Source organism: Pholcus phalangioides, unplaced genomic scaffold, assembly GCF_987345545.1.
Source record: "Pholcus phalangioides strain wild (caught in Gottingen) unplaced genomic scaffold, Ppha-v1.0 ptg000010l_1, whole genome shotgun sequence".
In the NCBI taxonomy this organism is placed as follows: Eukaryota; Metazoa; Arthropoda; class Arachnida; order Araneae; family Pholcidae; genus Pholcus; species Pholcus phalangioides.
In genome coordinates this window covers 8,556,408-8,581,791 of record NW_028301603.1, presented here as the reverse complement: position 1 = coordinate 8,581,791, position 25,384 = coordinate 8,556,408, and the positions used below count along the sequence as shown (strand labels likewise).

The 25,384-nt window shown below is 37.2% G+C and overlaps 1 protein-coding gene across 1 annotated transcript in view; it reads right to left on the bottom strand.

Moving 5' to 3' along the window:
• The window catches only part of LOC149080846 (chitin deacetylase 1-like), a 35,247-nt gene extending 11,606 nt beyond the window's left edge, over positions 1–23,641 (bottom strand). The window contains exon 1 of the mRNA XM_089237513.1: positions 23,454–23,641. Within this exon, the coding sequence (XP_089093639.1) occupies positions 23,454–23,511 (58 nt within the window). The 5' untranslated portion in view covers positions 23,512–23,641. The remainder of the gene's footprint in view (positions 1–23,453) is intronic.
• Positions 23,642–25,384: the final 1,743 nt, after the last annotated feature.

The following is a 25,384-nucleotide window of genomic DNA, read 5'->3' as shown; positions in this document are numbered from 1 at the left end:
CCCCGTCGCGAATTGGCTAATCACGGGCTTTGGCAGCAACACCTTATACATTAGATAAGTCGGTTCCATCATTGGTTGAGGGGGCATTGTTCATGGCTGCCACATCCTGGAGTAGGGCCCTAGGCTGGGATCTTTTGTAGGCCCTCAGTCGGACTTTTCACGGGCCCTTCTATTGTTAAATTATAGCGTGAAAAAAGCAACAAAAAATGAGAATTGTCCCGGTCCCCCCAGGGCTAGAGCCCTGTCAGTCCCGCTCTTGTGAGGCCATGACATTGCCTCTCCATGCCCTGCCTCCGTATCTCCGCCCATGCCAATCGATTAATCTGCTCTTCCAAAATGATATAAAATATCGAAAAAAAATATTCCTCTAAATGCAATCTGAGAAAATCGCGTTCAAAATGCTTTTTTCCCCTTGCATACGTTTACACCAGCGTTTCTCAATCAATGGTCCGCAGGCAAAGTTGATAATTTAATTTTGAATGAAAAATTATTCAATGACTGTTATATTGATGTGAGTAATATCCATAAGTGCCAAATAAAAATTACATATTCATACTCCTACTTAGGTTCATCATATCGCATCGAGGAAATTGCCGTCTTAAATATCGGGATGCCGATTATCTCTGTTCACAATTTTAGCAAATACTAGCTATAATACCCGGCGCGGCACGGGTTTTCTTCAATTACTCGGAGGATTGAAAAATAGACAAACCATTATAAAGGCATAAATCATTATACATATATATACTGGCATCATTAAGGAAGTGGCAACCCCCATTGTAAAGGCATATGCATGTCTGGAACGCATTGCTAGAGAACCACGGTAACCAAACTAATCATTCCGAAAGTGTGATTGTTGAGGCCCAGGAACCATTGTTTTTTGCCCAGCTCTGACGAACTTTTAAAGTAGCTTATCGTTTAAATCGGGTCCTATTCTGTATATATACAAAATTTGATGACGATAGATCTAAAATTGTAGATTGGTGTAGAGCAGTGATTCCCAACGTGGGCTTTAACGCTCCCTGGGGAGGCGACGGAATGTTCCAGGGGGAGGGGCGGTAGAAGCTACGGGTATAACATAGGATTCTATGGGTTAGATTGCGTTGGGGGGCGATGTTAGAAAAAATTTCTGAAGAAGGGGACGATGGGACAAAGAAAGGTTGGGAAAGTATGGTGTAGAGAATACACAGAGAGAGAGAGAGAGGGAGGGAGAGAAAATCAATTTTATATATATAGGTTACGAATTCAAATAAGAATCTCGGAAAAAACGGGACGTATGAACAAAAAGAAAGAATAAACATAAATACAGGAATGTACTCTCCCGTATTATGGGACATATTTGGCCCGTCGAATTGTTTCAGACATTTTACTGGTCCTTGGGTTCAGAAATGTTGAAAACCAAGGCCTTGACATAAAAAAAAATTAACGTTAGCCAAAGAAACTTGCATTACACGAAAATCACGCGGCCGTAGATGGCCGATGACCATAATTTATCATTTATATTACATGTGTGTAGAGACGATAAAATATTTGCGGCACCTTATACAAATTCTAAGTTACAATCATGAATCATGGACGCATAACGGGTACCCGCTAGAGCGCATGCACATCGCGTTATTAATGGTGGCTAATGACACACAGCAGATCAACGAAAGGCTTAATGATGGACTCGTATACGAATCTCATCAATTATTCAACAATAACCGTGGAACCCTTTAATTTTCTGTGTTGGCGCACCCCACAAATATTGAGAATTTTCTCTCTCAGTTTTTTTTGCCTTAGGCTACTTTATGCAAGAGTTTTTCATTATTCGAAGAAACAAGATGGCGGCGGCGTAGGCTCTCGATATCATCCATTTCATCTCGATTTTTGTGCCTCGAGGGCTGTTTATACCGTGACCTAGCTCTTTAAAAAAAAAAAGAAAGAAAAAGACCGATCCTTACGACCCATATCGGGACTCGAACCCTATAGTATACGTTTTGTAGAAACATTGGGACTGAAAGGTTAATTTAAGTGAGACCTGCTGGAAAATTTGTGTTAAGACAGGAGTGAAGGGGTCGGGGAGGATAGCCGCCCCTGTTATCATGGCTGGTGCCTGGAAAAAATTGGTGCAGCCGGGAAAGAGAAAAATGGATGGAAACGCGTTCGGAATTTAAAAACTAGGGCACTTCCTCGTGTCACTGGTGACACGTTTTACGGGTGGAATAAAAATAATAATACAAGTTATAAGTTCGAAACCGGTATTCTGTTGAGAAAAGAAGAGAGAGAGACCACAGAATGTCACCGAGACGACATTTTTGTTCGGCCACATCCTCGTATTATTCCCAACATACCCCCTGAGGCCGAAAATTTTCCTCTCGATTATAGTAGGTTTGTTTTTTTTCTCTCCGATGTTTATCTAATTTTCTTCTCTCGCTCGCCAAGATACGAAAATTTGACACATCCTGGTGGTGTCACACCACGCCTAAAGGCCCTCTATAAGTTTCACTCGCACTCCTAGTTTTCACGCCAAGATAACGACATCGATTAGAGACTACGAGAGTTATTTCCACGCCAAGATAACAATACGGATTAGAAACTACGAGGCAAGTTTTCGTGCCAAGAATAATGATAATGATTAGAAATTATGAGGCTAGTTTTCACGCCAAGGTAAAAATATTAATTAGATACTCTTAAGAGGCTGATTTTCACTCTAAGATGAATAGCGATCAGATCAATATCGATAGAAACCAATGAGACAAGTTAAGGAACAAGATGACAATGGGAATTAGAAACTATGAGATTTTCGTTTTCACCCTATGATCAGTGGCGTGTTTACAAGGGGGGGGGGGGTCTTTTAGCGGGCTATAGCCCAGGGCGGCAAATTCAGATGTGCGGCAAAATTTGTATAAATCTCAATAAATCCGTCTCTGCCCAGACAGCAAGGGACTAGGTTATTGTGTGACCAAAAGAGTTGCCTACAGAGTTTGCATAGCACGTGAGTGAGCAAAAGAACGACTTGGAGCGTGAGCAATCTTGTGAATGACCAAAAGAGTGATATACAGAGCAAGGGACCATGATCTAGAGAGGGTGAAAGCACATGAATGACCAAAAGAATGACCTACGGTGTGTGTAAACGAGCAAATAATCAACAGAGTGACCCAAAGGAAGGCAAAGGAAGCAAAGGAAGGAACCATTTCGGTCAGCGACCAAAATAGTGACCTAGAGTGCGTGCAAGTGGCAAAAGCAGTGTGCAAGCATGTGAGTGACCAAAACAATATGCAAGCGTATGTGAGTGATCAAAAGAGGGACTTGGAGAGTGTGACCATGGGAGTGATCGGAAGAATGAATCACACAGGTTTACTCACAGGAGTGAGGAGAAGGCCAAAAACGGGTGGCAAATTCGAGGAAAAAGTAGTCAAGAAAATTTGACTAGAATGGGAGAAGGGTGGCGAAATTCGTGTAGCCCACAGGCGGAAAAACCATATATGCGCCTATGCCTATGGTAACGATATCAATCAGAAAGTACGAGAATACTTTCACCCTCAAATAACAATGCCAATTCATGTGATCTCTATGAAACTAGTTTTCCCGCCAAGAGAACAATACCATTTGATGACTATGAGAGTAGTCTCACGCCAAGTCGAAACCATGAGTCTTGTTTTCCCGCCAAGGTAACAATATCAACTAGAAATTCTGTGAGACTAATTTTCGTGCGAAGATAATAATACCAATTAGAATCGGCGAGATTAATTTTCATGCCAAGGTAACAATATCAGTTAGAAACTATTGGACTAGGTTTCACGCCAAGATAATAACATCAATAAGAAATTCTACGGGACTAGTTTTCCCGGCAAAATGAAACCTCGAGGCTAGTTTTCACGTTAAGATAGCGGCATTAAAAAGAAACTATGAGACTATATTTCATACCACGATAACAACATCGATTAGAATCCATAGAATTACTAGTGACTACTACTACTCCATTACAACTCCATGTTAGAAACTATAAGACTAAGTTTCAGTCGTCGATAACAGCACCGATTAGAAACTACAAGACTAATTTTTACGCCAAGATAACAATACAAGTTAGAAACTACGAAGATTTTGGCATAATCGTCATGAGCACCATTTTGAAGGACAAGCAAATGATGATCCCCGTAGAAATCAATGTTAAAAATTCCGATTTCACTATGTAAATGCGGGAATTTAGTGAGGTATCCCGCCACGTCAACAATTATAAAAAATTGAAGCAAATTCTTAAATTTCGAACTCTTGAATTCAGTTAGAGATAAGAAGACGAAAAAATTTTAAGTATAAAATAGCAAAGTGGATCTACTTTTCATTTAGAGATATACACACATTTAATACATTTAGATAATCTATTTAAATTTTTTATTTACATTTATTTCATAAAGCATGAAAGTGAAAATTTACGTCTCTGCATTATCTACTCATATTCAACTGCAACAATGTATATAGTCTAAGAATTTTTTTTTTTTTTTTGAAGTGAAACTTCTATAGCGACGTAATAGTGAAAGTTTGTGAGGGAAAGGAAACCATCACACAAAAAGTAAACGTTTTTTTTTTCCTCAAAACCCATTCTGTAGAATAACTGATTGTGTGATGAAGTTCTGATAAGTAGATGGGTTGGGGGGGGGGGGAGAGGTGACAATAGACCGTGTAAGAAAATGAAGTGGGTGGGGGAGGGGTTTAGTCGATTAGGGTCGGACTGGCTGTTGTAACTCTGTACATAAAGAGCCTCGCCACGGAGAGCAACAGGGCTACAACAGTAAAATCTTCAATCATTACACTTCACTCATAGTTCAAAAAATAGGAGGCAGATGGCAGCAATATAACAAGCATTACACAGAAAAAGCTTCATATTAGTTTCACAACACGGACACGCACATTCGAACATGTACCAATTCGTTAGAAGTTCCGCAGAGGAATATGGACGAGGTGCATGTATGGTGTAGTAGTAGTAAATAAAGAACGCTCCCGCCTTTTTTTTTTTGCAACAATGTCCCGGTTTTTAAACATCATGTATTCGAGTATTTTCATCAAAAATGTTGACGCAGGTAATTTTCATAACTCAATGTTTAACTACGATTTGGCGAGTTGGCATTATTTCCAGTGATAAAAATTTGTATTTTCTCCGTATTTGCAACGCGAGTTATCTAAAGTGAGTTGAAGGACAATATTTAGTGAGGCAATATTTCTCAACATACACATAAACCATACAGAGTAGCATGCTAAAAAACATTTTTTTTTTTTGTCAAAAGCCTGCTGTTCTCACATGTGATGGGTAGCTGTGAACAAGTTCAAATTCATTCAATAGATTTTATTTAAGATCTTATGCGCGTTGAGAGTAACATTGATTTACGTAAGCATATAGCCTATGAATTTCACAGCCTATTTAACATCGTGTCAACCAATGTTGAACTTTCTATTTCACATGATATTAAACAATAGTGGCCTTTCTATTTCACATTGTCTCAAACAATATTGACTTTTATATTTCACATTGTCTCAAACAATATTGACTTTCATATTTCACATTGTCTCAACCAATGTTGATCTTTCTATTGCAGATCATATCAACCAATGTTGAACTTTCTATTTCATATCATATCAAACAATATTGACCTTCCTATTTCACATCATACCAACTAATTTTGACTTCTCTACTGCGAGTGATCTACGTCTCTATTGGCGTAGTAATATTTACGTTTCTATTGTGAATGATATCAATCAATGTTAACCTCCATGCTAGGGAGTATTGTTGACCCGACCCATTGCTGACTTTTCTTTTGTGAGTAATATTGATCAGCGCTAACTTCTTTATTGTAAGTACTAGCTATAATACCCGGCGTTGCCCGGGTTTTCTTCAATGAGGCTGTTAGGAACACGTGATATCTCCCTCTTTCTTTGAGGGACATGCAAACCGTGTCTAAAGTTATCCAATATGGCGACTTCCTGCGCGACTCATGAAATAAAACAAATCTAGATTTAAAGAAACGTGGAAATGAATAGTCCCCCCCCCCCCATTTTTTTTTTTTTTTTTTTGATGGGCGCTAGGTATTTCGATTCCCTCCCCCTGAACTTCAAGTTATCCATCTCTGCCTGTTTCAGCTTCCAAAAATGCTTAATTAAAGCTGTGGAATTTTTTCGATGTACTTTTTACGGGCCCATAATTAATTTTAAAATATCCTAACCTACATGGATTTATGCAGTTGAATATCAAAAGACAATACGGAGACATTAATTTTCATGCTTGAGAAGATATAAATATAAAAAGTTGGAATCAATGTGCGGGAATGGGAATGAATGTCCAACTCAAAAGTAGGTTCGGCTAATTACTTCATATTTAATCTCCTGGGCTTCGTATATCTATCTCTAAGCGAACTCAATATTTCAAAAATCGAGAATTCAATACAATTTTTAAAATTATTGATGTGACAGAAAACCCCACCAAATTTCAGCATTTATACAGTAGGATCGGCAATTATAACACTGATTTTTACGAGGATCACCCTTTTCCTGACCCTCAAAGTGAAGCTAGTGATGATTATGACATCTATTCAAAAAGCCTCATTACTGAGAGTATTGAAAATGTTTCAAACCATTATAAAGGCATAAACTATTATACATAACTGGCAGCATTAAAGAAGTGACAAACCATTGTAAAGGCATAAACACGTCTGAAACGCATTGCTAGGGAACCACGGTAACCAAAGTAAATGTTCGGAAAGTGATTGTTGAGGCCCAAAAACCATTGCTGCCCGACAGTTTTTTGCCCGTTTGGGGCATTTGCCCTGCTTTGACAACATTTTAAAGTAGCCTATCGTTCAAGTCGGGTCCCATTTGGTATATACGCAAAATTTGGTGACGATCGATCTAAAATTGTAGATTTTTATAGAGAACATACGCACACACACAGACAGAAAATCAATTTTATATATATAGATTATTGACCAGTTGCTGACCTCTCAATTGCAAGTGGTATGGAGCAATATTGTCCTCCCTATCGCAAATTACAAAAACGAATATTTTGCGAGTTTTACTGACTGGTATTAACCTCTCTATTGCGAGTTTTATTGACTGGTGTTAACCTCTCTATTGAGAGTATTGTTGGAAAATGTTCACCGCTCTCTATTGAGAGTATATTAAAAAAAATTTTCTTATTTCTTTGATAATAATATTGACTAGTTTAAACCTCTCTATTGCCAGTAGTATCACCGAATTTCGACCTCCTGTGAAGGAGGTTCACTCGGACAGTTTTTCACTACCTTGAATAAGACGAATTTCATCTCTGCCATCCCAGGGACCCACCTAGACACAGTCTGGCGAAGCTGGAGGACCGTTGGTGAATGAAGGGCCCATAATATAATTGCGTGGCCGTCAACATAAATTGTAACAGGCTCGTAGGGGGGCCCACATTGCTTCGCCCTTCGTCTTACCTGAGCGGATTTTTCACCTTCCTAAGGATTTCAGAGGAATGGCTCTCAGAATGTTCACTTTGTTTTCATACTGTTTCGTTCTGGAGAGGTTTCTCTAGACGGGGTGAAAAGTCAGATCATGATTCCTACGTCTGGAATCTTTTATTGCGTCTCTCTTGTCTGGCCAGATATGTTCAAAACACGTTTATCAATTCAGGAGAGACAATTTTTTCAACATAGAACCCCCATAGTACAGACACGCCACTTGATAAATAACAAAATAACGGCAACTTCAGCAGGTCCAACAGGTTTCGATCGTTCATCCAAATCAGGTTGTTGTTGTGCGAGTATGCGTATTCTGGGAATAATTGGCCAATGATGACCCTGACGAGACCTTTGAGCTGACCCTTTTTTTACGCATTCTTCTCTAGAGAGAAAAGAGATATAAATCCCACACAGAGGTTTTTTTTTTTATTATAATTTTTTTCTACCTCATCAATGCGGACAAGTGATAAATGGGACTTTCGGAGGTACCCGATCTCGCTTTCCCTTGTATCAAGAATCTGGTTTTGAAAGATCACCCTCTCATAGCAATCATGCAAATTATGCGAATAATTATTGAGATGATTACCCCGTTTATGAGACCTACCGATCGTGTTCTAGGTGGGTAAGGAATCCGACATTAATCCGGTTTCTTTTTTAGTTTAAATTGTGAAATATCTTTGTAATAGAAGAATTAAGACCTCCGTTGAGCGAATGGTCTGAGTGAAAGTAAATTGTCATCCATTGAACACAACATCGATGTATGTGAGGGGAATACATCGATTCTCCCAATCAGAAAACCTCAATGGAGCGCATAGGAAAAGAGAAAAATGCCATACATAGTACGTATTGCAGACGTATCGATTTGTGATCGCATTGTTACGAAAACTATGTAAATAATCATTATTTATCATTTATTATGTCATTTTCGCATGTAAAAATAGTCATTAATGCATTTCTCTGTAAATCTCGCCAAACTGACTACAAACTCAACAAGTTTGGTGACAGCTCCGATGATTTGGCGATGTCATAGCGCCGAGATAAGTGTAAAGATCCCGCACGAATCGCGGAGATTGTTCTGGAAGGTTCCTTTTCCTGTATAGTTACGCCGCCTGGGCGGAACTATGAGCAGTTTTGTTGAGTTTTTACAGTACGAGATCTCTTGTTTGTGAGAAGTCGCTCTCTGTTCAGCGTATATCCTCAAATCGCTGTTTGTGAATTCGTATAAATAGCCGTTCTGAAAAATAAATCTGTGTTGTCCTTGAAATAGGGTTCGTGTTTTGCCATCTCGAGTGCTTGTGAAAGACATTATCTGGAACAAAATTTGAATAATCTGAAACGGAAGCTGTTATAAGAGCCATTAATCAGTGGCGTTTGGTCAGAACATGATATCTCCAAAAAATGTCTTTTTGATCTAGTAGTAGGTCTTGTTAATTATAACTAATTAGAAGTGAGATAAATGCACAAATACGTGCGTACGGCTAAACAACATACTAACGCATGATATTTTCATTTGCATTTGTGTGTATGATTTATTTCTGATTTTTAAATGGCAATGAAAATTCTGTATCTCAAAAATGCGATTTTGGAGTTATCATGTTCTGACGAAACACCACTGAAATATTCGATCATTTTACCTAAGGTTATTGAAAAAATATCGACTCATCGAGGTTATTTTACAACAATGGGAAGTTAGCGAACATTATTTTTGAACAATGGGGATTCATCTAACGTTATTTTCTTACAGTGGGGATTTATCGAAAGTTATTGAAAATAATAGTGACTTATCTAACGTTATTTTCCAACAATAGTGACCGTTATCTAACGTTATTTTTCAACAATAGTCAATTATAGGAAGTTGTTTTCCAAAACAAAAAAAACAGTGCCATCAAACTTTATCGAAAAAAAATAATGGTTTATCGAACGTGATTGAAAAAATAATAATGATTTATCAAACTTTATTGAGAAAAATAGGGATTTAGCTAACACATACACATTATTTTTCAACAATAGTAATTTCTCTATCGTTATTTTTTAACAATGATCCCATATAAAGTAGAACGTTATTTTCCAACACATACACAGTGGGAATTTATCCAACTTTATTTAAAATAACAGTGACTTATCGAGCTTATTTTTCAACAATGGTGATTTACCGAGCTTATTTTCCAACAATGATGATTTAAATAACTTTATTTTTCAACAATGGTGATTTAAATGACTTTATTTTTCAATAATAGTTACTTACAGAACGTCGTTGCCTAACAATGGTGATTTATCGAACGCTAGTGAATGAAAATTAGTGATTTATCTACCGTTATTTTTCAACACAATAATCTCTTGCCGAATTTATTTTTCCAACGATGGTGATTTGTCGAACACTATTTTAAGAAAAAAATTGTGGCTTATCGATCGTTATTTTCCCCGATAACGGTGATTGATCAAACGTCATTGAAAAAAAATAGTGACTTATGGAGCTTATATTAAACAATACGGATTAATTTAACGTTGTTTTTCACTGGGAATTTATCGAAAGTTATCGAAAACAATGATGAGATTTAGACACGTTATTTATCCGAACACTATTTTCCTACAATTTATACCTTATTTATACCTTAAAAACGGGACATTTTTTTCATTAAAAAACAACTAGAGACTACCACAGCTACGTGAAAAATACAGATACGTCCCGTAAGATATCCATCTGAGAGGAAGCCTTCATCACATTGCAAATTTTGTGCATTCTTAGATTTTACACAGCAAAACTTCGCATCCATTCTTCAAAGGCGAGTCCCGTGTAATTCATGCCATATGGTCACTCAATCCTTAATTGATACCGTAATAAAGATAGGAAAAAGAATAATTCGGTGAGAAATGTGAGGAAAAATATTTCACAGAAGAAAAAAAAAAAAAATTGTCCTTGGGAACAAAGCAATGTTCCAACAATAACGAAAAAGACTACAGATGGCATTCGGAAAGGGGGAAAACGACGCCATTTTGTTTGTCTTTTCAATTATTTCATTTCCTCATGAGAAGAAATCGGTTTATTTTTACTTCTGTTATTATTCGACTGACCTCGTCAGAAAGTGGTGAAATTGTTCTTTTGCGTGAAGAAAATAGGCGCATTCGCCGATTGTCGGAGGCTGTGAAAGTGCCTATAAATTTGGCCTTACAAAGCACTCTCCCTTGACTAATTTGAATTTTTGTTTTCTCATTTATTAATGCTTATTTCGAGTAGATTCCAAGTACAGTAATTACTAGAGCTCGCATTATGTGCACTAAAAAAAGTGGCAAAATATAAAAACGCTGATGTATATGCACTGACATGCCGGGATGTACAGTACCACGAAGTCACAAATACGGAAAATGGAAACAAATCCATCTAATATCATACGCAGAAGTATGGCACCAAGAATGAAAAGTATACACGAACAAAAAGTAATAAATTAAAAATGTATATGGATTTCAAAGTGCCGAAAAATGAGGGAAAAAAATGCGTTTAAAAATACCGAAATATGCATAAAATGTGACAAAAATATGCCTTAAAATTCTTCGATATTCCCAAAAGGGCATGCATGTATAAATGCACTGAAAAATATACGTGAAATTTAAAACAAAACATGCCTTTGGAAATGTTGAAGTTTCCTTAAAAATGAAAAATATGCACAAAAACGAAAAAAGAAATATATTCATATGAAAACTAAGAGAAAAGAAAAATATGCTCAAAAAATGAAGAACACATTCATTTTGAAGTGCAAAAATATGCATTAAAAAAAAGGCCTAAAAATGCGCCCTATATTCAACAATATTCAATAGTGAAATATTTTCTAGAAAAAAAATTGAAGAAATAGAAAGTATACAACGCGATTGATAGAAAAAAATGCTAGAAATATGCACTTTCTCTAAAAAAATGCTAATGTAAGTGTGTTAATGCGGCTTTCGTCTCATCAACAGTCCGTCGTAGAGATGTGATTCCAGTTTGCAAAACGCTCAAATGGCGTCTAAAATTTACTCCAATTGGAAAGTAGTTGCCCCGTTTCTCCCGAGGGACGGGAAGACCGTAGAAGGATTTAGATTTTTTTGTTTTTTTAACGTTGTACACATTGTATTTTCACTCTCAGTACTGGTGCGGGGTAATTTTTGAACACTTTTTGAGCTTTTATTTAAATTGGAATCATACCTCTACGACGGTCGGTTGATTAGATAAAGGCCGCATTGGTATTTACAGGACAGTTATAGTAAATAGTATGAAAATATACTATTTAAATAAATTTGTATTGAAGCCTTATTATTATTATCGCTAAGAATTATTAGTCTTTAGTTTTGGCCAGCATTGTTTTGCATATTGCCAAACTAAGTATTTATATAGCATTGAATCTCCTGCGAACTAACCTGGATAGACCACAAACAATGTTTATTTTTTGACACGAAAATATCAACTTTGTTAGGCTGATAATGCAGTCACTATAAACCTGTGCCCGAGTGTCGCAGTGGTAAGATACTCGTCTACCACTACTATAAAAATTACCGTCAAGGTCCACGGGTTCGAGTCCACCCAAAGCACATCAGAATGAAGTTCTTTACCCATCGAACCTGGGCGACCACCGGTAGATGCATCTTTCATTTCTCACCCAACTCCACTAGTTGGAAACTGGCGATATGTGACCGAAAAGTTGATGCGCTACTAAAGTAGTCATTATAAACTACTAGCAAAAATACCCACCGCTTACTGGGGGGGGATTGAAAAAGCGACAAACTATTACATTGAACTGTTATACATAAATACTGGAAGAAGAAGTGGCAAACCCCCCATTGTAAAGGCATGGCTGAAAGGCAATTTTAGGGAACCACGGCTACCGAAGTAAACATGCCACAAGTGACTGTTTGGGCCCAGGAACCTTTTTTGCCCGACAGTTTTTCGCCCATTTCGGGCATTTTCCCAGCTCCGAGAAACTTTTAAAGTAGATATGGTTCAATCCCGGTCCTGTTTGGTGTGTGTGTGTGTATATATATATATATGCAAAATTTGTGGCGTCAATCGGTCTAAAATTGTAGATTTGTTAGAAAGAACGAGAAAACATACATACATACATACAATACTTTCGCATTTATGTATAAGATTATTGAAAACATGGACAGAAAGTGCAGCAAATTCTTCAGCTAGTTTTTCCAGGACCTTAATATATTGTAGGTTTTCGTTAATCTTTCTTTCTTTTTCCACCACAAATGCCCTTCCCAGGGCCATTTTTAGTGCCCTGTGCTTGCCTGTATTTTTAAAATTTTTAGAGCTTAAACGTCCGGTCTCTAGTGATGGTTCTTCAAATATTCTCGGTACGAATCGCCAAAAAATTTCCGGTACGAATCATCAGACATCCTTGAGTGTGCATGATTCTCCAAATATTTTCGGGTGTGAATCACATCAAACATTTTCGTCCTTTCGGAAGCCAATTTTATTAGGAGCCATCGATCACACGGGGCAGCTGCCGATCACTTCCACCTGGAGGTCAACTAATAATTAATAACTGTTATCGGATAGAAATCGAGTGTTTTCAATTAGTTATCTCCTTGCCCTCCCCCCCCCCCCCCCATAATACGAGATTAACGCGGCGCTTACTGCTGACATCTCGTTCAATTAAGGTCATCAGACACAGATGTACGTTTTACATCAGTTATTTACAAAGCCCAGAGGGCACGCGCGATATTAACGCAATCATCATCGGGAGCGAGATGGTTTCATTTATTACAAATTGATTAGGGGGGGGGGAAACGCGTCGGCCCTTTATAACGGCATGCCCCGGAGCTGGATTCAGTCGAACTCAGCTCAACAGGGCGGGCCGGAAGCCCTTTTTTTTCTTCTTCTTAATAAAGCCTATAACTTATAGATGTAAATGCGCGCGCGCGTGAGCTACACCTTCGGGGCTCCATATTTATGATTTCATTATGAAGAAATATGGCCTGCAAGGATAAATGCACAAGGACGGACACATTAAAAACAAAATGACTTCCGGTTCCTCTCTCTCATTATTATTGTTGTTGCATTCAAAACCTCTTACGAATGCTCTGGAATTCAATGCGCGTGCGCACGAGGCTCCGGTAGATATTCGTATGGAAATGGGGGGGGGGGGGAGAAATTAAAGTTGTCATTATCATAGAAATGATAACACATTACGGTGGAACCTCTCTTTTGCGGACACCGGCGGGACAAAAAAAAATTCGTCCGTGAGAGAGGAGTGACCGTTAATCAGGGGTTTGAAATGCATACATTTGTAATACAAAGGGTAAATTATTATTTAGCCATAAAAGAGAGGTGACCGCATCTGAGGTGCGTCCGTTAAGAGGGGGGTTTAACTGTATTTATTGCATACATATGTTGTTATTATGGTATATATTACGCGGATGAGAACATTTCTCACGAGGTGTGGAACAGAATCCGCGACGCTATCTAAGGCTCTTAAGTGGCTCTATTTTTTAGTAATTTGGTCTTCACCGGGAGTCGAACCCAAATCCTCTTGCAAACACACCGGGCAGGTTGCACTACCATATAGACCACTGGAGACACGACCGAAGAATCATGAAACCATCGGAATTGCTCAGAGGGGAATCATGAAGCCATCGGGATTGCCCATAGAGGAATTCTGAAGCCATCGAGAGACTGTCCAGAGAGGAATTGTGAAACATTTTGATTCCCCAGAGGGGAATTATGACACCATCGTCATATTGTAATAAGATAATTATGAAACACTTGGATTGACCGTATTCGAAATGTGAAACTTTTCGAGGAAATTCCTGTATAAAATTTTGCATTTTTGGAGTGCCAGATTTTAATTATACGAGATATATTTGATTGCCAAAATGTTGTGATAAGTATTTGAGAGTGGAATTGTTAGTATATCTGGATTGTCCGGAGTTTAACTATTTCTGAATTGTCCAGAGCAAAATCAATTACGTTTTGAATTAGATTAAAGCGGAATTAAATGCATATTTGTATTGCTCAGAATCCCAGTGAAGCCATCGAGAGGATAATTCTGAGCATGTTCCGGCAATCCTCGCGGAAGTTAAGGAATTATTTGCAACTGATCCTATATTAGAGCTCCAAAAAAAAAGGTGCAAGAATTGCCGAGAGCTTTCCGGAATCCAAACGTGAACGACGCATTTCCAAACATCGTGACGGTTGACCAGCCCCACGTCTTGACCCGTGGCTGTGGCCAACATTGACCGGATGGTTGAGTATACTGACATATATTCATTGCCGAATTTGACGTTTCCCACAGACATACATCAATAGTAATTACTAAATTGGATGGTAAACAATGACTTTTTCTTTCCCGAAGTTTTCTTGTGTATTCTGGATCCAAACACAGTAGGATCCGGATCCGGATTCACGTTTAATCGTCATTCCGGAAGCATCAAAACAGAAACTCTTTTCTCGAGCGTGGAAACAGGTCGAATCTTCTTCTTCTTCCTCATTCAACAATAAAAGAGATCTCACCTCATTGCAATAACAGCAATAATAAAAAAACCTTTAATGATAATATTCATCTCATAAGAGTAATCTTTTTCTTCGAAGGTTTTTTTTGATTGTTAATGCGGCTTATATTATCAAAATGTTCGAAAAAGAGATAATTTATTCAAAATAAAATTAAACCGGATGCAATGAGAGGGATTTGGAACACGTTCGAAGAGTTTGTGTGATAATGTTGTGGCAACAGTGTCGCTTGTAGCAATGGGAACAATGAAAATCCGAAAACTCATTGTTGCTTCCGTAATATTCAGTGAATATTCAGTTTCATTGAAGTTAAAAAATTCGTTTCTGGGACTAGTAAATGGTTTATCAAACAATCCATTGTTAAAACAAAAGCATTTTCTAGGAAGCCATTGTTAAACCAAAGCATTTTCTAGAAAGCCATTGTTAAACCAAAGCATTTTCTAGGAAGCCATTGTTAAACCAAAGCATTTTCTAGAAAGCCATTGTTAAACCAAAGCATTTTCTAGAAAGCCATTGTTAAACCAGAGAATTCTCTAGGAACCATTGTTGATTCGAATTACTGTCTATGATTCCATTACTGAACCAGGGAGTCGTCTAAAAAGCCATTGTTTAACTAGAGAATTGTTTAGTCAGAGCCATTGTTTAACCGGAGAATTGCTTAGTCAGAGCCATTGTTTAACCGGAGAATTGCTTAGTCAGAGCCATTGTTTAACCAGAGAATTGTTTAGTCAGAGCCATTATTGAACTTCAAAATTGTTTGTCGTGCAATTGTTGAACCAGGGAATATTCTAGTAAACAATTTTGAAACAAAATAATTTTCTACGATGCCATTTTTGATGCAGAGAAATGTCTAGCAAGCCATTGTTGAACCAAAGAATCGTCTATTAAGCCATTATTTAACTAGAATTGCCCGTTATGCCAATTTTTGAATCAGATATGCAACCATCTAGGAAGCCATTGTTAACGAGTGAAATAGGGAGAGGAAAACTCTCGAGTATTGTTATCAGCAGATAATTAACATCATGAAGAATCTCTATAATAATCATTTTATAGAAACGATCTGCTATAGACAGGTCTAATCTTAATGCAGGGGGGGGGGGGCACTCTTGCACATCCCAGGTGCCCAAGTGCACAGGGAGCCTCATGATAATGAGATTTGGCACTTTGAGTTTTGCATTTTGATGAGTGAATGTGTTAAATTGGTAGACAGACACTTCCAGCTTGTAGGGACCAAAGAACATCACTTTCCTTCATGGACCTTTGGGGGGGGGGGGCTGTTGAGACAACCCTGTCTATAGACTAAGGGTGCCCAACCTTTTCGAGAGTGCGGGCTATTTCATTAGTTTGAAAACAAGTCGCGGGCAACTCAGGTGATTTGGAAAATGTGCCGCAGGCCACTTGAGTTATCTAGAAATATGCCGCGAGTCACTGAGGTGATTTTAAAGTGTACAGCGGGCCGCTTGAGTGATCTAGAAATGCGCTTCCAGTCACTTAAATGATCTGAAAATGTGCTAGAGCCACTGAAGTGATCAATAAAAATGCCGTGAGCCGTGAAATTCAAATGTCTCGCAGGTCACTTAAGCGGCCTGTAAGTGTGCTGAGAGAAACTTAAATGATCTGGAAGTTTTCCGCGGGTCACTCAAGCAGGGCCGCAACTAAAAACCGAAATATACTTCGTCGCCCGGTGGCCAGTATTCATTTTGGCAAACCCCTCTTCCCCGATATTTTTGAACAGGAAAGAGTAAACTCGCTGCCCTTCCTGGTCCAGCACCAGGTCTCCCATGCTCTATTCTGGTTGCAGCCCTGCACTTGAGTGATTTGCACATGTGCTGCCCATCATGAACTGGAGGAGGAGCTCCGCGGATCGCTCAAGTGACCTGGATATCTGCCGTTGGGCTCTTAAATTATCTGAAAATGTTCCGCGAGCCACTGAAGTACTGGAAATGTGCCACGGACCACATGCGTGATTTGATAAACTTTCGTGGGGCCACTTGATTGGTTTGGCTAATCTGCAGCGGGCCACATCAGATGACATCGGGGACCATAGGTTGAGCGCGTATGCTGCAGAGAGAGGGGGAAAAGGGTCTTGAATCAACACAAGGTTCAACCCTGCCCTCAATTTCGATATTGAAATCTCGAAATCACTTTCCCTCCTGACTGTTAAAGAGATTATAATACACTTTTCCCCCCTTTTCTTAGACGTGCGCAAGATAACATGTTTGTCTTATTTGGATGCTGTCCACGCTTCCATATTACGCATTGAACAAACGCCTTAAGGGGGTAAGACGGAGAAAACAAGCTCGTGCTTGTCCGCAGAACGGGCACACTACGTAGTAATTTCGATCTGTAAAACGAAAACAAAATCAAATGGATTTTCTTTTCATTGTTGAACCAATAATAAGAAAGATGGTGCAGAAGCAGCAGCGATGAGATTATATATTATAATTTTGATTAATACGTTCTGGAAGTTTTTCATTCAAAAATGATTGTTCAAAACAAATATTGTCGGAAAGGCATTGCAGAATTTTGGGAGGAGGGAGGGGCAATCTTCATAAGAAAGTAACTCTGAGCAAATGTTTGCGAAACCTTTGTTGTGTAAGCAGAGCAGTGTTTAAAAAAATTGGTTATAACTTCGAAAAAACACCACGTATATGATAAAAATTCATTTCCTTAGAATATTTTTCACATAAACCATTGATGTAAACACTAATCTTACTAAGACATTGTTTGAAACGCTATTGTTGCAAATGCTATTCTTACCGAAGCATAGTTTGAAGCACTATTGCCAGCAGAGGATTGTTAAAAATACTGTTGTCACCAAGGAATTGTTGGAAACATTATTGTCACCAAGGAATTGTTGGAAACATTATTGTCACCAAGGAATTGTTGGAAAAACTATTGCCAATAAAGAATTTTTGAAAGTACTAATTGTCACCAAAACATTGTTAAAAACACTATTTCCAACAAAGAATTTTTGGAAGTACTAATTGTCACCAAAACATTGTTAAAAACACTATTGCCAACAAAGAATTTTTGGAAGTACTAATTGTCACCAAAACATTGTTAAAAACGCTATTGCCAACAAATAATTTTTTGAAACATTATTGTCATTAAAGAATTGTTGTAAACACTGTTGTGTGTGTGTGTGTGTGTTACCAGAATATTATTCTATAATCAACTGTTATAAAAATATTGCCATATAATTTTAGTGAAGCATTGTTTGGGGGGAACTATTTCTGGAAAAGGGATTCAAAACATATTTGATTTGAAAGCCTTGCTCCAGAAACTATTTTTTCCAAAATATTTCTTGAAGAGAAAACATTGTTACGAGAACATTGCTTTAGAAAATATTTTCAACAGAACATTGTTCGAGAAAAGCATTGTCACATGAATATTGCTTCAGAAACTATTCCTACAAGAGCAATCTTCGAGAAGAAACATTGTTACGAAAGAATTGCTTCAGAAAGCATGTTTACTAAACCATTTCTCGAGAAAAATAGTGAGGAGAAAATTGCTTCCGAAACAATTTCTACGAGAACATTCTTTAAAGATAAACATTGTTACAAGAACATTGACAGCCTCAGACAGTATTTCTATAAGGACGTTCATCGAGAAGAAACACTATTACGAGAGAACATCGTTTCAAAAACTCTCCCTGAACATTCTACGAGAAGAACATTGTTACGAGAGTAAAACAGTGTATCAGAAACTCTACTAGAACAGAGAAAAAAACCATTGTTTCGAGAACATAGCTTCAGAAACTAATTTTACCTGTTCATTCTTCGAGAAAAAGCAGTGTCGTGTGATCATTGCTTCAAAAACTATTTCTATATGTAAACATCATTAAACTCTATTTCTCTCTGTACAAGAACATTGCTTCAGAAACTAATTTTACCAGATCAGTTTTCGAGGAAAAAGCATTGTTACGTGATTACCGCTTCAGAAATTCTTCCTACAAGACCATTCTTCGTGAAAAAACATTGTTACGGAAGAATTGCTTCAGAAAGTATTTCTACCAGATCATTTTTCGAGAAAAAAATTATGATGAGAAAAAATTACTTCAGAAACAGTTTCTACGAGAACATTCTTCGAAGAAAAACAGAACAGTTCAGAAACTATGTCTATAAGAAAGTTCATCGGGAAGAAACATTATTACGAAAGCATCGTTTCAGAGACTTTTCAAACAATTGTTCTAGAACATTCTTCGAGAAAAAAAAATCGATACATGACCATCGCGTAAGAAACTATTTCTGCAAAAACATTGTTTTGAGAACATTTCTTCAGAGGAACTATTTTTGCAAGAACATTCTCCGAAAATAAAAGTTACATGGTAGAAGTTCATTGCTTCAGAAACTACTTTTACCAGATCAGTCTTGAAGAAAAAGCATTGTTACGTGACCATCGCTTTAGAAACTCTTTCTACAAAAGCATTGTTACGTGACCATCGCTTTAGAAATTATTTCTACTAAAGCATTGTTACGTGACCATCGCTTTAGAAATTATTTCTACAAAAGCATTGTTACGTGACCATCGCTTTAGAAATTATTTCTACAAAAGCATTGTTACGTGACCATCGCTTTAGAAACTCTTTCTACAAAAGCATTGTTATGTGACCATCGCTTTAGAAACTCTTTCTACAAAAATATTGTTACGTGACCATCGCTTTAGAAACCATTTCTACAAAAACATTGTTAAAAGAAAATTGCTTCAGAAGCTAATTTTTCCGAACATTCTTACTATTAGAAAAACTAACTATCATTTCAGTCTCATGACCACCAACATGATCAGAAACAATTGTAAAGAGAAGAAGAATACAAATGCAACAATCGTTTCATGTTCAGCTCCTGTTTTATAGATTACCCAGAACCAGGTATAAGCACCATTTCTCGAGAGAAGAAAGCGTGACCGTAAATATAACAGTCACATGCACGTTGTTACATTTCACGAATGCATTAAAGAAGAATCTCAAATTCCGGAACAACAAGAGAAAAGAAAACATAAAGAAAACAAACATGTCCCGGTAACCGTAACAATCGTGCGTATTCGAGCAATTTTAATCCTTTTGCTCTGGTTTCGTTTTCGTATTTGATTATTTTTCTGCTGCTTTTTTGTTTCCCATGCACTTGCAATTGGAATCAATTTCCTCAAAAGAGACGAGAAAACTAAACCGTACTCCATTTTCTTGTTGGCTGATGCCATGGAATCCGATTGTTAACAACAATACAATCAATCAAAAAAAAATCTGAAAACATTACTGGATTGTATTCGGACCTATATAACTTAGATTTTACATTTGATCTGATACCGAAACAAGAAATTCTCAGAAACTTTTGGGAGAGCCTTAAAAAATTTATGGAAATAATAAGAAAACTTAAGAATTCTAAGAAAGGTAAAATTCTGTAAAACTGAAAATTTGAGAATTTTAAGAAAGGTCGCGAATTCTGCAAAAAGTCCCAAATTTGAAAAAAAAAAAAACAACCAAAACCTTCTGTTAAATTATAGAAAATTTATTATTTCAGAAAAATCATTATCAAAAACGTTTACGAAGCCTATAAACTAGACTAAATTCTGAGAAAATTATCTGAAAGATAATTTAAAGAAATGTAAGGAAGTCCGGAATTCTAAAAAAATTAATACATTCAAAAAATTGGCAAATTAATAGATTCAAAAAATGACAAATTAATAGATTCAAAAAATGACAAATTAATAGATTCAAAAAATGACAAATTAATAGATTCAAAAAATGACAAATTAATAGATTCAAAAAATGACAAATTAATAGATTCAAAAAATGACAAATTAATAGATTCAAAAAATGACAAATTAATAGATTCAAAAAATGACAAATTAATAGATTCAAAAAATGACAAATTAATAGATTCAAAAAATGACAAATTAATAGATTCAAAAAATGACAAATTAATAGATTCAAAAAATTGGCAAATTAATAGATTCAAAAAATTGGCAAATTCATAAATTCCTAAAGAAATTAAGAAAATCGTTAGAAAATTGTTAAATTCGGAAGAAATCATAAATCAGTATTGAGAAAATTCATAAATTCTAATAACAAATATCGTAAAAACGAAATTTTTAAAATTATAAGAATCATGAAAAAAGTCAACACACAGAGAAAGGTTGAATCCGGATAAAAGCCTTAAATTCCAAAAAGTTCAAGAGGATTTCCAAATTCTGATAAAATGACCAAATTTCTAAAAAATTTTACCAAATGCAAAACATTTACTTGAAATGTTCAATAAATTGAAGAAAAAAAACCCTTTCGCGAACACTCAAGAACATCTCAACATCTGTACTAGCAGTCAGATCATATTCAGAATACTTTCCTGTACCCAGGGTAGTCTTAACCAGCTCATGGGCCCTCCAGAGAAGCCTTCAATCTCTATTTTTATAATATAAAAACTTTTATATAACGCAAATCACTAAAATTCAATCATTTGGGGGACTCAGAACATCATTACGTTCTAAAAAAAAAAGGCCAAATCTGTGGTTTGCAACCTGAAGAGCCATATGCTCCCCCCCTTCTCCTGTGGTCCTGAGATATTTCAAGGGGACCACGGGTAAAAATCAAACATTCCAGCTAAAGTAGAACATTTACAAGTGCTTTGTGAGGACACATAGACCCACGAAAAAAGCTTTTAAGTGAAATATGGTGAAAAAAAAATGACTAATTCCTTCATAATCCAGGGGTGGGGGTTCTCATGCCCATGTGAGACCGACGTGATGAGATCTGGTACTATGATTTCCGTGAGCAGTATGCAAATAGTCTAAGTAAACTGTTACTTGAAGCTAAGTATAGGGTCCCAGAATATCACTTTTTTACCCCAAGACCTATGAAGTTGATTAGGCCCTGCATAGAACCCTCCCTCCTTCACGAGAAAGCTGACTGCCCAGGTTAGGCTCGAATTCAGAGGGGATATGCAGGGCCGTCTTAAGAGTATCATGGGCCCCCGACAGACCAGACACGACCCAGGCTCTGTCACAGTTTGCATGTCAGAAGTGGGATGGAAGTGGAATATCATGGGCCCCCGAGACAAGTGGTTTTTCGGAGGCCCTACCTGGTAAATCCTAGAAAATTTCAACTGGATCTCATTTTTGTGAGGCCCCCCGGGCCGCGCCCGGGTGGGCCCATGCGTTAAGACGGCGCTGGGGATATATAAGGATGGGCGAGTGATTGTGTAGGTTCGTTCGTGTTTTACGGAAAAGACAATTTTTTCCCATACAATTCGGCTCTTGGAAGGGATGATCGCCCCCCCCCCTGCGACCCGCGGATCCGCGTATGGTCCAGGGGTCTAGATACAAATCTTAAAGTTTTTGTTTATCATAGATCTAGTTTTTACTAGATTCAATAAGCGGAAAGCGTCTCGTTAGTCTCGGGTAAGTGTGGGGGAGAGGTGGGAGCACGAGAAGAAAATATGGTCCTCAAGAAGGCCATGGGCATAATAAGGTTAATAAACACTGGTCTAAATCAATGGGATATTCTAGGGGTGGGGAGAACACGGGTGTGAAAATCAGGTGATTGGGGAGCCACAACAAGTGGTGAAGGGTGCCACAGAGAGCTGTGAATAAATAAAGCTTTCGGGTAAAATATGATCGGTAAAAATATTATTACTTTCAGAATACCGCAGAGTTGTCCATAGAACCAGGTCCATCATGTGGGAATGTGACCCGGGTCCTCATGTCTGTAAGGGGCCTTCACGATGAGATCTGGTGCTATGATTTTCAAATGTAAGTAAATATGTAAGCTGTAACTTTTGCAGCTAAGTCTGGGGGCCCCAGAACAACACTTTGCCTGAGGACCCACGATGTTGAGACGGCAATGCGTAAAACCCCGACAAGAAGGAAGTTTAGTGAACTCTAGCCCAGGGTAGGTGTGAACCCAGGGGTGGAATGTGTCAAGAGGGGTGATTTACTGGTAAATTCATTGAACCAATCCAATATATACACAGACTTATATTTCCCCATGTAATTCGGCTCTTGGGTGGGATGATCTCCTTCTGGAGGGCGTGGGCATCTAGAGCAGAAGAGGACCTCATAAGCTTCAGGAATATGCATGCAAATTGATAGGGAGGCATTTCCGGCAAGGTAGTGGGTTTCACAAAAATCACTTCGCCCTGGGGGCCCACCATGATGTTCTTAAGACGACCCTGCTTCTGGATCTACACTTAGCTCAGAGGTCCCGAGATCAAATTTATTTCTAAAATTTTTGTTTACAATAAATTTAGTTTCGACTAAGTTCAAGAAATGGCAAATGTCTCTCTCTTCAACGAATGTAGGGGAGCCACGAGAGGAAAATATGGTCCACTGGCAACCAAAGAGTTAAGAAACACTGGTCTAAATCATCATCGGGTGTCTTTAAAACTCTAAAAAACCACCATACGGATCTATTAACTACCTTATCGAAATAAATTAAATCTTACTTAGAAATTTGACAATGTCTAATTAAGAAGATAAATAAATTTCATAGCAATAATAATAATGGTTTTTACCTTGCTGATGCAGCAGGAAAATCCCGATCATGAGCTGAGTGCACCATTTGGGCAACATGATGTGCCTTCTGGAAACGTTATGGGGGAAAAAAATGGAAATATACCTTAAACACACTAGCACTAGCACTGCACTGAATGGAGCTCCGTCTCGTGAGTGTTTTCACCAAAGAAAAAGGCAAGTCGGCGACTGTCCGACCTACTTATGGACTCCTTTAACTTTTATACGACGGAGGTAAAAGAGAAGCCCCCAAAAAGAAAGGAATGAGAACACGTCATACCTGCCTGCATGTCTATAATAATGATAATCATGGAAGAAGAAAAAAAGAAGACGTTAAATGACGTCATAAGTCGTCCAACAACACATTATGGCCTGGCATCGATTGAATTCATAATGTTTCTTTCTGGTCTTTCTCTCTCAACTGACCTTTGACCCCCCTCATAACCTCATCATGATCCATGAGGAATGATAAAATAAGGCCTACGGTCCTTCACAAATATTCTTTCAGCCCTGTATGATACGGCCGTCTGAGTATTTGTTTAGTAAATTTTATATTGTTCGTTATAGAGATAGGACTGGACTAGGCGTTATCTAAAAAAAGTATAATTCTATGAATTCAAAAAAAAAAAAAAACAACGTTCGGTATTATCTAAAGAAGTATAATTCTATGAATTCTAAGAAATGTTAAGTATTTTCTTTAAAGAAGTTTATTTCTATGAATTCTAAGAAATGTTAAGTATTTTCTCTAAAGAAGTATAATTCTATGAATTTTTTAAGAAATTCTATAAGTACACTCTAAAGAACTATAACTTTACGAATTTCAAAAAATGTTCTGTACTCTCTAAAGAAATATTATTCTAGTAGTTATTTTTTCTAAAGAAGTATAATTCTATGAATTAAAAAAAATGTTTGGTATTATCTAAAGTACAATTCTATGAATTCAAAAAAGTTAAGTATTCTCTAAAGAAGTATAATTCTACGAATTTTAAGAAATGTTCTGTGTTCTCTAAAGAAGTATAATACTATGAATTTTGAGAAATGTTAAGTACTCTCTGAAGAAGTATAATTTTATTAATTCAAAAAAAAAAGAGTTAGGCATTCCATAATGAAGTATAATTCTAAGAAATCTAAAAAATATTGAGCATTCTCTAAAGAAGTATAATTCTACAAATTCTAAGAAATGTTATGCATTTTCTCTAAAGAGAAATGTAAATTCTAAAAATGTCAGGCATTCCAGGTATTCTGAGAAAGGAATGAGAACAAGTCATACTTGTCTGCGTGCCTATAATAATGATAATCACAAAAGAAGACGTTAAATGACGTCATAAGTCGTCCGACCACACATTATGGCCTGTCATCGATTGAATTCATAATGTTTCTTTCTGGTCTTTCTCTCTCACATGACCTTTGACCCGCCTCATAACCTCATCATGATCCATGAGGAATGATAAAATAAGGCCTACGGCCCTTCACAAATATCCTTTCAGCCCTGTATAATACGGCCGTCTAATTATTCGTTATTAACTTTTATTTAGTTCATTAGAGATAGGGCTAGACTTTGACATTTCGCGACCCTCTATCTATACAATATGAAGTGAAATCTCGATATAACGGTACTTTGGGGACCTAGAAAATTTATCGTTGTAGAGGGATTTATCATGTAAAAGTATCATTGTAGCGAGAATTTACGGTATATGCCCTTCCGTAGAGACGGATTTATGGTTTTGCCATAAGAAAATACGAATTACGTGAATTCTAAGAAATGTTCTAAGAAGAGCATTTTCCCCTAGGACAGTATAAATTCTGTACATTCTATAAGAAGTGTTATATATTTTCTAAGAAAGTATAGATTTTCTGTGAATTCTGAAAAATGTTGGATTTTCCTCTAAAGAAGTAATTCTCTAAAGAAGGAAAAATTCTCTCTAAATAAGTA